The 14293-nt window shown below is 41.4% G+C and overlaps 1 protein-coding gene across 1 annotated transcript in view; it reads left to right on the forward strand.

The window, feature by feature from the left end:
• The window catches only part of b4galnt4b (beta-1,4-N-acetyl-galactosaminyl transferase 4b), a 147974-nt gene that overhangs the window by 47793 nt on the left and 85888 nt on the right, over nucleotides 1-14293 (forward strand). The window contains exon 3 of the mRNA XM_072670977.1: nucleotides 1897-2009. Coding sequence (XP_072527078.1) covers nucleotides 1897-2009 — 113 coding nt within the window. The remainder of the gene's footprint in view (nucleotides 1-1896; nucleotides 2010-14293) is intronic.

Genomic DNA, 14293 nt, shown 5'->3' on the forward strand with positions numbered 1-14293 from the left:
CGTTGTGAAGCTGGCTTTGATGTACTCAGACTTCCCTTACCTTTACTTCCACACCTCCCTCACTTCCACAACATCCCGCCCAGCTTTCGGACGCCTTTTCTACTCTCATCTTCTTTCACCTGACCTTTAGACCATTCTCTGATCCTCTTGTCTTTCTCTTCTTTATCTCTTAGTCTCTCTCTCTCTCTCTCTCTCTCTCTGTGATAAATCTTGACTGCAGCACCTCCCCTCACTCATAACACTCTGCTCGGTGTGTGTCCTTCCCCCAAAAGCTTATCATCTCTCAGGCTGGTGACACATGAATGCTAACAGAGAACGAACAGATTAGTCAAGCTGGAGTGGCTGCAGTAGGACCAATATTGGATAAGGATGCTCTCTCTCTCTCTCTCTCTCTCTCTCTCTTACTTTCTCTCTCTCTTTCTCTTTCTTTATCTGTCTCATACATTCCTTGCCATTGCACTCACCTCTGTGAATTTCATTTAGAATGAAATTACAGTAATGAATTCTTCCATAAATGGCGCTGTGGGGTTGAGTGAGCCACAGTGAGCTATAGTGAGCCATAGAGTGATTTGTCCTCCTCCTCTATAGCTCTATAGTGGTTATAGTGGGCTGTGAATTTCCCTGTGCCTTCTAAGGCAGGGTATTACATCTCTATGGCTTTGTGGCGTGAAAAAAAGCTTATTGGACTGAGCTTCCTGCTAATGCTAACATGAATCATTCACCAACAAAAGTGGAGCCAGGATTGAGGATGTGCATCACAAGGCAAAAGGTCGAAAACCAAGTTGGAATGGTTAGGATGAACCAGCTGTGAAAAAATAATGGGACTGGGATTTCAGGTGTACAGACATTGCATTCAGATACAATCAGATTGCTGAATCCACATTGGAAGACGCTGCCATTGAAGCCATGGCCTGCACCGAATAAGTAGACCGAGATCTCCTAACCAGGCGGGTCTTGGTTGGCTTTCAAACTAACTCTGGTATGGTCTGATTAAAATATACAGAGTGCAGTCGTCCTAATCAACCATCGCTTGAATGCCGCAGCCTGTTTAAGAATTGTTGCTGACCCTGTGCATCCCTTCCTGACCACAGTGTACTCATCTTCTAATGGTTACTTCCAGCATCATGATGCCACCATCTCACAAAGCCAATTCTTTTCAAACTGGTTTCATGAACACAACTAAGACTCTGGTAACACCTGGTAACTTCATGTGATTAGAATCCATATTGTCTCCTGGTAAGACTTTAGCTGCATGCATGTACACTCGATGGTCAAATGCATCTCCAGGTGGATCAGACTGAAATCCGATTGCTGTGTGGGATGGGATATGTGCTTGCTCAGCGCAAAGTGGTTTAAGTGACTGGATTTGTGTCTGGTTTAAATGCCTCTTGGGTGTGTTTACACTTGCATTGCATTAATATACATCTGCACACCTAAGAGAAAGTAGCCTAGGGGACATGATTACACATTACTGGTAAGTGAAGGGGGAAAGCCATGCCCAGTATGCAAATAGATGCTACCATGGGCCAATGGGAAATGTGTGTATTTGACTAATCAGGATTTCACTGTTCAAACATAAGGCACATACATTTATCACCAAGCTCAGAAATACACCCCTAAGCCCCAAAACTTTTAGTGGCCAATGAAATTAGTTAGTATTTTCATGATGTAAAACCAACAGCCACTCTGAACCCTTATTTCTGAGTGTGGGAATTAGCTTTAAAAAACAAAACAAGGTGAAAGCAAGCTCTGTGAAGATTAAGGGTAAATGGATACAGTCAGTTATCCAATCAGCATCACTCATGTGTGCAGTTAGGACACACTAGTTAGCATTAATGTGTAGTAAAGCTCTGAGGCATTTATTCATTATGAATTATACACTGTGCCGTTCTGCAGATATGGAGAAGCAGACAGAAGGCTTGGGATCGGGCCACAAAAAGCTCTCCAACTCCTCCCCAAGCCACCCAGACAGAGAGGAGTCCAGTGACAGCGGAGAGGAGGCGCAGAGGGTGAGTGATGGCCGTTCCCTATTACCCTTAGATTGGCTCGTTACATAGAAACACCTACCTTGTGGGCGCAGCGTTTAGGTGTACAGTTGGAGTTTGTAGCTTACCTCTAGTCGAGTCATTCTCTGGTGCTTCATCAGTGGTCAATTTCTACTGGATATAGCTGGAAGTGACACAGAGATGTATGAAAACCTTCAGAAATACTGCTGTGCTCTCGTAACAGCAGTGTAACACACTGTGGCACACTTACTATGTTGGTGTCACTGATCTATGGAGTACGGTCCACCACCTAAACGAAATCTGGTCAGCAGTGGTGCTGTGATGGTCTATTACAGTTGATTGACAGTGTAGAAAGGGGCTGGTGAATTGCACTGAAAGAGAGGGGAGTTCAGTTTAGCATGTGTTGTACTCCCAGCAGACAAACTGTGAAATCAGACAACCCTGTACTTTTTTTTGTCTAGGTCAGAAAACAGGGGCTTCAATAAGCTGTTCAGATTTGGCTTCCCTTCCCGTGTCACTAGCAGGTTAATTAGAATTGTACCATGACTTCATCTGATTATCTCCACTAAACCCAAAGGAAAACATCTTTCTTCTCTTTGTCTGAGGAGAAATAGAGCAGATCTCCACAGTGTTTCACTGGTTTCTGAAATCTTTCTCCCGAACCCCCTCGTAGGAGAAAAGAGGAGATCAACGTCGGCGCTTAAGGGGTTTTCGACGCAAATGGGAAAAGCATGAGAATATCCTTGGCTGTTCTTGGTTTATAAATCCTATTCAGCTAAGACTGAGCTGAGATCATTCTGACAAAAAAAAGAGATTAAGCCACCGGTGAGAAATTATTTTGATGGAAGTGAGACCATTTAAAATTATAGAACAGAAATCAGGCATGAAAACGGCAGTGACTGCAGCTTGCCGTTAAGCTAACACAGCACCATTGGTGTTGCTTGGGTATTTTCGGCTTTGCACAGAGCTCACCGGTTTACACTCTTCTGTGGCTCGGTTTTGTTGATTTTGCTCTGCCAGATTTCAGGAACTGACTCAGGAACTCTCCAGCCTTAGTCCAGCCTTAGCCTGATGTGCTGTGCTTGGATCTTGTAAGATTTTGACCAAAGCACAGGCATGTCATGTTTCTGTGTCCCTAGAAGGTCACTGATAAAGGTAAAGGTGCAGGTATTTGTCACTGCACTATGTACAGCAAAATGTGTCCTCCGCATTTAACCCATCTGTGGTAGTGAACACACACACTAGTGAACTAGAGACAATTTGGCAGAGTTACTTAAGTTTTAGTTTTTCAGTTGAGTTTCACTTTTTTGTGAGAGACAGAGACTGTGGAAGTTAAATGCAGTGGTTTATTTTTGTGTTTCTCTTAAGACTACATTTATATTTACATCCCGCTCTGTAGACAGGGGGCTGGGTCAGCGGTGGAGCGGTGTGGGTCTGCTCTGACTGTGAGACTGAGCACTGTGGGTGTTGTGGGACGGGGCTCATGGCAGCCCCCGCTGCTGAGGACAGTAACTGAAGGACATGTGTGTTCACCTCAGAGTCTCCAAAAGGCTCCAATAACACCAGAAAAGTCACTAGATTTGTCGCTAGTCACTTTTTTAAAAGAAAAAAAGATGCTAAATGGGTCTGAAAAGTCGCTAAATTTAGCGACAAAGTCAGCAACACTGATAACACCACCCGTCCTTGTTAGCTGTGAGCTGTCATTGCTCTTACATTCGCACTAACTTTGGTAGCTAATGTCGAACACTCTGGTGTGGAGGATGCTAACACAGCAGCTTTGGGGTGTTTTTGGTTTTGCACCCAGCGAATGCCACCAGTTCAGTTCCGTAGATTTTGCTTTGTTGAATTTCGGTAACTTTACTACATCCTTAGCCTAAATTTTGCGCTGTACTAGTATTAGCTTCAATCAACGCGCCCTCATGGAGAGGTGTGGTGAGCAGTAGCTCATTATCATTTGAAGGAACAGGCCCTCAACCTGGACGTTCTGTACAGGGCTGTTTGGACAGGGTGCGAAGGGTTCTGTGGTGCTTGATCTTCCTGATATTTTGACTAAACCGTCAAAGCATGTCATAGACATTTCCTTAAGACTCATAGAAACTGTTAACGTGTAGTAAAGGGCTTGACTACTTAATTCATTACCTGACGTGCTTTGTCTTGTGCACTGTACTAGCCATTGTGAGTGTGTCTGGGCATTGTTTGAATCCTCCAGCGCTCTCCGTTTGCAATTACGGCAGCCTATTCTCTGAATGTTCCTTTTGCTCAGTGACTATATATCCACCCAGTAGGACAGCTTCACCCTCAATAGCCTTTTAAATACCCTTTCATTCATGGTAATTTCAGGTCATTGGAGTAGTTGTCTCCTCAGTGGATAACGTTGCTCTCGATGGGGGTCCAGGCATGTAATAGACTTTATAGAAATGATGCACATTATCATTCATAGGCCTGCAATCACTCGCTAATGCACTAATGGATGGAGCTTTGTGCGTCTTTTCACTCCCGACACAGATGACACAGCCACTCCCAGCTGCGTAAAGAATTAGACCAAATGATTTGTCTAGTGTCTTGTAATGCTCGGGCTCATTTAAAGGGTGGTGTAATTAGTCTGCCCAATCATTCCTTGTAAAGGTTGAGGATGACTCATTCGAAAGCAGGGCTGCAAGTGCTTGGTTTGGCGATGTACTCACTGCTGCATTAAATGACCAAACTTCCCATGAAGTTAAGGGTTTGTTTTAAAGGGACTACACCTTACATTTAATGAGGTTATGTTTTTTACACAGGTGCCCACTTATGGTGTCCATTAAGTTATTTTCATAATGGCTGTATTGTGCCTCATTACAAAAGCAAGCCAAGCTTAAACACACTGAATAACGGTAAGGTGAGTGGACGGGGCTGAAATGCTGTAGGCTCCATAGGAAGATATAAAATGTGTTTTGTGATACAATTAATTCAAATTAGGCCTTTTAGTTTTTAATCTTGAGCCCTAGACCTATTTTCTATTACTATGAATTATTCAGTACCCATTATGAATTATTCTTATCCACTATGAATTGTTCTGTATTCACTATGAATTATTCAGTATATACCTTAAATTTTTGAATATCCATATGAATTATTCAGTATCAGCTATAAATTATTCAGTATCTGCAGTGAAGTACTCATTATCTACTATAATAATCTACTATTATCTACTATTATTTATTATATACTCTTAATTATTCTCTATCCTTTATGGATTATTCAGTATCCACTATGAATTATTTTGTAACTACTAGTTATTCAGGATCTACTATGAATTATTCAGTACCCATTATGAATTATTCTTATCCACTATTAATTATTCTGTATCCACTATGAATTATTCAGTATCCACTATAAATGATTCAGTATCTACAGTGAAGTATTCATTAACTACTAGAAAGTATTGAGTATCCACTATGAATTATTCAGTGTCTACTGTGGATTATTTGTATCTACTATGAATTGCTCAGTATCCACTATGAATTATTCATTATAAGATGTAAATGATACTGAATTATTCAGTATCTACTATGAAGTATTTATTATATACTATAAATTATTCAATATACATTATGATTTATTCAGTACCCACTATGAAGTATTCATAAATTATTAAATATACATATGTATTATTCAGTATCAACTATAAATTATTCAGTATAAACTATAAATTATTCAGTATCTACAGTGAAGTATTCATTACCTACTATAAATTATTCAATATACATTATGAATTATTCAGTACCCACTATAAATGATTTAGCATCTACTATGAAGTATTCATTATCTACTATAATAATCTACTATTATCTACTATTATTTATTATATACTCTAAATTATTCTCTATCCTTTATGAATTTGTCAGTATCCACTATGAATTATTTAGTAACTGCTAGTTATTCAATATCTACTATGAATTATTTTGTACCAACTACGAATTATTTAGTATCTAATATGCTTAATTCAGGAACTACTAATTATTAAGTTAGTACTATGAATTATTCCGTGACTATGACCATAATGTAATGAAACTAATATGTAACTTGTGTTGTTTGAGGGGAAGGATCTAAGGTATAGACCCAATTACAGGCCTCCAGGGTTTGAAGAGTTCATTGAGATAAAGGGATCATGAGGAGTAGAGGGTGGTATGCTTTGCACCTTTAACAGTGTTTAAAGGCCCAATCAAACTCTTTTATCCAGCAAAATGAGGAGAGTTCGTTTTTTTCCCAAGAGACCGACCCTTTAAAAACCCACACAAGCAGTAAAAGTTTACCATGAAAAGTTTAACGGTAAGTTCGTGCAGTGGGCGTGTGGGGCGGACACAGACAGGTCCTCAAGATTTAGGAGCAGCCACGCTCACCTGTATCTGTGCCAGCATTGGGGAGAATTTAATCATGGCATGGTGTTTATAATCCCAGGAAAAAAATGCTACTCAGCCCTTTCTTTTACTCCTCTTTGACACCAGGGCTGTAAATTGTGTGCCCTTTTCAGCCCTGCATGACAGCTGCAGCCATACAAATGCTTCTCACTAGCACCTACGCCATGATCCCGGATGATCTTTCATCTTGTAGCCCACTCTGTAATCCTGCATGCTCCACCGAGCAGCACCGCTCATATGCTAGCACTTTCTCAGCTGTTTGCGTCAGAGTGTGGTGTAAACACCACAGATGTAAACTATCGTGATACACATGGTAGTAGCTTATGCATTTGGGTGGATAGATACACATATGTCCAAATGTTTATGGACACCTCTTCTAATGAATGCATTCAGATATTTTAACAGCTCTTTCCCACCTGCACTTCTTAGTCCGCTTAAATTGAACCTTCTGCTTGTACTCACTCTCTTGCTCCGCCCCAGATAAGCATGAACCTGTTGGCACCATGCCAAATGCAAGGCGTGGGCCAGATGGTTATAAAGCCCCCCAGCATTGAGCTGTGTAGCAGTGGAGGAACTGTGTTTTCTGGAAATAAGGATGGTGCTTTATTGAGTTGGGGGGTTGGTGAGGAGGTGGGGTGGTGATCGTCCAACATCCTGACCTCACTAACGCTCTTGTTGCCGAATGCATTCAAATCTTCGCAGCAATACTCCTCCAAAATCTAGTAGAAAGCCTTCTTCCCTGGACAGAAGACACAGTTAATCCAACAAAAGCAGGGTAGACTCTTTTTTAATGCCCTTGATTTCGGAAGAAACAATGAATGAGCAGGTGTCCCAATACTTTTGTCCGTATATATCTAAAACAGTAAGTTGAGTACGTTAAGCTACTTTACGCTGCACCCTTTTCTGACATAGGCATTTAGTTAGTTTAGTTTAGGCATGCACAGCTAACCCTAACCCTAGCTGCATACCCTCCACGGCTTTTACCTGTAGATCTTTAACAGAGAACCACAGGCCATTCTGGAGGACACTGTGAAGGTGTATTTGTATCAGAACAACTCTTGAGGTAGTTTCTCAGTCCAAATCCAAAACTGGATGCATGTCATTGGTGTTTATGACCCAGACAGCACAATAGATGAGATGCTATTCCCTCCACTGGCTCTTCGCTGCCTGCTGCTCAGTGCCAGGCCATGATTGAGTTAATAGCAGTGAGAGAGGCAGCAGAAGGAAACAGTGATTTTAGTAATTATCCAAATGGAGTTATAATGCTGGAGCAGGGGAGTGCAGAGTGAAGCCCTGCAGGAGACACGCACAGATAGCACTGACTCATCGGCCAGTGAGAATCCTCCAGCTAACTTTTTTGAGAAAGTAGATGTGGGGGTCAAATGGGGGTCAAATGAGGGGCACCTTGGGATCACTGAGACAAGTTACATCCCTCCAATTATTTTTATTCCTCACCCAAGCAAGAACACAGCACTAGATAATCGAGTCTGCCAAACGTTACAAATTGCCTTTTTTCTTTTGCTTTTTTGAATCACCGATCAGCCATAACATTAAAACCACCTGCTTAATATTGTGTAGGTTCCCCTCATGCCACTAAAACAGCTCTGAAAATATCCTGAGGTGTATGGCAACTGCTATGGATCACGTCAACGAGCCTTAGGTGCTCATGACCCTGTTGCTGGGTCACTGTTGTCCTTCCATGGAGCACTTTTGGTATGTACTCCCCAAAACCTGCCTGATGTTCTGACCCAGTCGACTATCCGTCACAGTCTGGTCTTTTTCAGAGAGGTTCAGATGCCTACGCTTGCCCATTTCTCCTGCTTCCAACACCTCATCTTCAAGGTGGAAGACGTTCCTATTCTCAGGCTTCTGGATATGAAAGACTGTGATGGGAATTAAACTTCTAATTTCCTGTCTCTTACAAAGTAGGCAGTTAGACAGTTGCACCACCCTAGAGTTGTTAAACCCACTGTCCATCCCTATCTGTGTCCAAGAAAGAAGAAAACTTACCTTCATTTTATGGCGTCTCAGTTTCACAGCTCATGACTGTGGAAGTCAGTAGTATCGATGGGACTTACGATCTCCTGTTTCTAGGGTGGCACAACTGTCTAACTGCCTTATTATCAAGATTAAGGTGATCACAAGTTTGAATCCCAGTGCTTCATGGTGGAGTCCCTAGTTTTGGTGTGATTGTTGCAAGTGGGAGTTAGCATTGGACAAATTGGGGGTCATGGGTACCCAGACTAAATATCATGCCAAATATTTAAGCAATTTCAAATGCAGCACATTCTCAGATGTTTTTGTGTTGGCTCAGCTCATGGTAGGCATAGCTCTGTGTGTGTGAGGGGGGATTCTTTATGGCCTGTGGTCTACTTGTAGTTTGTAAAGCACTGGCTTGCGTTGAAGAATGGCCTCAAGCACATTCTTCTCATTGATTTTCACTAGTCTGCTGTCCCTGTGATTGATTTTTTCCCATCCATTAATCCAGCCTCCCTGCACCTCCATCTCGCTGGCGACAAATCAGTGTGGCTCGGGTCTCTCCACCACTAATACTAAAAAGCTAAAGGGATGCGTTCAATAAAATTCAATAAATTGTTGTACCCCGGCAATTTATATCCCTTTAACGGATTGTTCTTTTACGTATTTTAGTCTCTGTGTTGTGCTGTGGAGGTTTGCCGTTGCTGGTTTGGATGGTTCTCCAGCACTTTCTGGTTTACCTGAGTAAAAGTCCAAATTGATTTCCTGGGAGCCAGTGGTGGCCTTTGTGTCGGCTCTTGCTGCGTCTTTGCTGTGCTCAGCATTCAGGCTCTGGTCGTATGAGGGGTTAGACTTCGATTCAGCAGGGCTTAGTGGACCTTTTGTTGACAAGCTCACGGAAATCCAGCCTTGAAAAGCTCCCCGAAATTAAACTGAAGAGGAAAGATCTGCCGTCTGAGCTGAAGAGCCCTCAGACTGACCGATAGCAGAGCGAAAACATCTCAGCGGTAATACTAAAGTAAAATGTGGACGATATCAGTTTTGTGATGGCATCTGCAGTACTTCTACAAATGTGTATGACGTGAAAAAAGGTTCCTAATTGGTTCCTGACTACGGCATAAACTACATGTCCAAATGTTTGTGGACACCCATTCTAGTGAATGCATTCAGCTATTTTAAGTTGCACCCATTGCCGACACGGATTTGCAAATGCACACACAGCTTGTCTAGTCCCTGTATAGAAGTATTGCCAGTGGAAGAGGACTCCCTGTGGCAGATGTATATGAACCTATTGACACTGTGCCTAATGCCACGCTATGGCAAGAGGGGTATATAGCACCCAGTATTGAGCTGTGGGGCAGTGGAACTGTGTTGGTTGGTGCTCCATTCAATACTTTTGGGATGGGTTGTGGAGTATGCAATCAAATCCTCACAGCAGTCTTTTTTGCATATTGCAGAGCTTTGGCACTCACGGCACTGTAAATAGTGGGATATGTGTTGTCAATTGGGATGCTTTGGCATTATTCCTACCCTTTATGAAAACCCCACTACAGGTAGTTCGCTTCACAAGTTCACATCTGCAGTTTAGACCTGGATATGCACGATAATGAAATTGGAGAGGCAGTTTTGATGGTCTCCTGGTGGGAAGGAGTGAGTGGTAGCACATTGGAGAGAGCGTCAGGCCGTGCTTTTCCATAAACATGTGCTTTCAAATGATTGCTTTTACAAATCGAAGGGAAAACACTGGTGAAATGGGGTCCCTATCACTGTGGCCCTGAAGCTCTGATGTTTAGATGAAAGCATGACCGGGCCATTACCAGACGCAATATTCCACCGTCTGCAGTCTGATGGCTTAAATCTCATGAATGGTATATGTTGGTTAAACATGTTCTTCATTGCTGCCGTAGTGAAAGTGTACGGAGCTTCAGCGGAAGCAGTAACTCAATGGAGGAACCTCTGATAGTAGCCATTATACCATTACCCTTAATACAGCTCTATTACATGCCTACTCAGTCAATTTCCTGCATATTAGTCAGAAAGATATGAAACCGAGGCATCAGAGTAATGTCTCGTGTAATGTTCCCTCAGCAAGGCAAATGTTTAAAGTTAGAGAATTGAGTGCATCACTGAAGAACTGTTCCACACGTCTGGAATTAGTGTTTTCAATAATGTAAAAAACGATCTGCTACACATATATTAGTGCTGGGCAGTTTTATTGGCTTTAAAAAAGTAGTACGATAGGGGAACTTAGACGTGTCCAGAATGAGAAATAAGAGCTGCAGAGCATCAGAAAAGAATGAAGTTAGTAAGAAAAGATGGCTGTAAACAGTTAATTCTAGCATATTATGAAAGGAGCCAAATGCATGCATTGAGTATTTTAATGTGTTATTTAGAGTATAAATAATAATAATAATTTGCCTCGCACATTAGGGGTGTCCGGATCAGGTTTTTTTGTCCCGAGTCTGTTAATGCTGAGTATCAGCCGATACGGATCGGATCTTTGTGTGTATAAATAATAATCCAGCCACACAGTTTAGATCAGACGAGCTGCTGATTAATCGGTTCAGTAAAATCGGTTTATTGTCAGTATCAGTTTCTATAATATTTAGACTTTCTGGACTGACTGATTTAGTTTAGTCAAGACTTTTCCTAAAATCACTGTTTTATAGTGTTTAATATCTCCTAATCCAGTCTGACTCTCCTCCCTCCTGACCAATCAGCTCCCAGCTCCTTTACAACACTGCAGTACAATCACTTCCTGTGTGTGTAGTGGTGTAGTGGTCAACACTCTGGACTGATATATGTGGTTGTTGGTCTACTGGTGTGAAATAGCTGGTTTATAGTGGGTGAATGTGCTGTGTGTGATTGGGGCTTCTATAGCATGTGTGTATAGCATTAGCGTGTGTTTTAGTATTATTGTTAGCCTCCACTTGGTTCTGAATGGGCTCTTCAGTGCTGGTTTATAAAAAAGAAAGATGAGCCATTCTCCCACTGGTAAAACAGAGCGTTTCAGCGTTTCACACTGCTAACTTTATGAACATATTTCGTGAGGTTATGAGGGCAGATCTCAACCCTTATGTATTTGTTCCCTTTTGATTTGTTTGCTTTCCTTTTCCCTCTCTGATTGTGTTTGCTGCTGTTTTAGACTATTTTCTATCCCAGGAGCTCTTGCTGTCTTTCAAGTCAGTCTCTCTACGCTGCCATGCTCTAAAAGTGGGTTTGTCTGCTATGAGACTTGGCAAGGTTGCGTTTAGATCAGTTCCTCTTTCAGCCCCTCTTTTCAGTCTCTTGATGTAATGCAAGCCTGGCATTGCTCCACCACTGGTGTGAGTGTGACAGGTTGGGTTTGGTGTATGTGTGTGTGTGTGTGTATGAAGAAAGGCCCAGAGGAGTAAAGCTCCAGGAAGTTAGACACTCTGCTCACATCCATCCAGCTCTGTATCAGGGGACATTACTCTCCTTATTGTAGAAAGACTTGAAGTTTGTTTTCCTCTTTAAACTGAGGGAAAGGGCTCTGGGAGGATGTAGCAGTCTTCCGGTCAGGTCTGCAAACATGGCTTTTGAGAATATTCTGAGCTCAAGTTCGACTATAAGATATCTTGGCAAGTGAAATTGTTGCAGAAGCTGCCAATGAATGCATTTCTTTATTTTGTTGTTGTTGTTAGTTGCATAAATAGTCAGAATAAAACTTTGGTAGGGTGTGTAAAATGCTCAGATACAGTTTTTCAAACCTATTTACCACCCTGTTATCGTATCTCATCAGAATAAAACATGCTGTTTTTCAATTGATGGTGGACTTTGATTGCTCTGCTTTGATTGGCTTTTAGTTTACATCGCCAAGATGGCTCACAGGAGCCACATGGCATAGCATAGCATAGCATAGGGCAGCTTTGCTTTTAGCACCGTAACTAGTCAAAGTAGTCAATCAGTATGACAGACATGACCAAGCTGGTTGGTATATATTGTTGAAACTATTGAAATGATCTGCCAATTAAGATCCTTTCACTGGATAAAAACAGAAAATCTCTATCTCTCTCTCTCTCTCTCTCTCTCTATATATATATATATATATATATATATATATATATATATATATATATATATATATATATATATTTATCTTCATAAGGAGAGATATTATAGGGATATATTAAGTAGATGCAAGATGACTTTGTTTGCCAATATCAGTTTTCGCAGTGGAGGAGACACTCTTGAGTTGAGTCAGGCTGCTGGGGAGAGAGATCATACATGAAATATTAATTCAAGCATCAGAAAGTCATCCCCTGCTTCGTTTAAAAGAGTAATAGAAACTGTTATGATGGCATGAAATTCGGAAACACAACGGTGAAATCAAGACTGAATTTTATCCATATTTGACAAATTTCTTGCACATGCTCTTAATTGTCAATGCAGCATGACCAATCTAGTTTACCAGCATGACCAGTAAGACCAAGCTGATCGAGGCGCATGAGTAGCATGACCAAGCTGGTTGATCCGCCTGACTAAGCTGGTCAAACAGCGTGACCAACATGACCAGCAAGACCAAAACAAATGCAATACACTATGCTGATGAGGAGCTGGTTAACAAGTTAGCTTACCAGTAGAGGGTTATGTTTTCTTCTGGATGACCAGCTTTTCAGCCGCTCTGACCATCAAGGACCAGCTTAGACCAACCAAAACCAGCAAAGGCTAGTCTTGAGCTGGATTTTTCAGCTGGGATTAATATATCTTTTTATAATAAAAAAAGAGTTTTAGGACACTTTTGGTGTCCTTTTGGTGCTGTATGTGGGCAGCTAGCTAAAGAGACTGTAGCCAGTTGTAGCCAGTTAATGAACATTAGCTTTTAGGCTAGCACTCCCTTGTATCTTAGGGTTTGACTTCTTAGAAACTACAACAAACTAGATCAGTTTGTGCAGTGGAGGGGACAGTCGAGTGGAGTTTAGTCAGGCTGCCGGGGAGAGAGATCAAATATGAAATATTAATTAAAACATCAGAAAGTCGTCCCCTGCTTTGTTTAAAAGAGCAATAGAAACTGTTAATATGGTGTGAAATTAAGAAAACACAACTGCAAAATTAAAATCTGCATACTATCCATATTGAAGAACCGTTTTATTGCACATGCTCTTTATCGTCAATGCACGCACTTCCTGTGCACCGCATGACCCTGGGCTTGTGTGTGCTCCACACAGTCGAGGAAGCTGAGTATGACAACAGTCGGCCTGGCTGAGTGGGGTTGGAGCCCCAGGGCAGCTAGGGGAAGATAGGGGAGTTAAAAGAGAATGAAGAATAACATTAAAAGTTGAGTGGAAAACGGATTCCCCATCCACCGGCAAGCTGCAAGCCAAGCAGCCATGCTGGATTTATTTATAGACCATCTATTTATAAAGCATACTGTTACTTTACACTTCATTTTCTCTGGCAGCCATGCAGTTCTTGGCTCACTGTTCACAGGAAAATAAGAACATTAAAATACAGCCTTATACCTATTTTATTCCACCAAACTCCCCAAAAAAAAAAAACCTCAAGTTTCTGAAACAGTTATTTCTGGGACACCATATCATCCATATATATATATATATATATATATATATATATATATATATATATATATATATATATATATATATATAGTTATCATGTCAGGCCTACCCTCTGGCCCCAAGCCTGCATCTGTAACATTTAGGCCACGGCTCAAACTCATTAATATCATGTATGTTCAGTATGCTGAAATTTTTTCCTGTAGCAGATTTTGCATCATTCCATTTACCTCCTTCTTGCAGATTCATTAGTGACGCAGCATTATATATATATTATTGAGCACTATAAATAATACCATGAATATCAATTTTGCATTCAAGCAAACTTGGCATTGACAAACTCCACACTCTAATTGTTTTGCACCCAGCAGCAACG

This window comes from Salminus brasiliensis, chromosome 25, assembly GCF_030463535.1.
Source record: "Salminus brasiliensis chromosome 25, fSalBra1.hap2, whole genome shotgun sequence".
Classification (NCBI taxonomy): domain Eukaryota; kingdom Metazoa; phylum Chordata; class Actinopteri; order Characiformes; family Bryconidae; genus Salminus; species Salminus brasiliensis.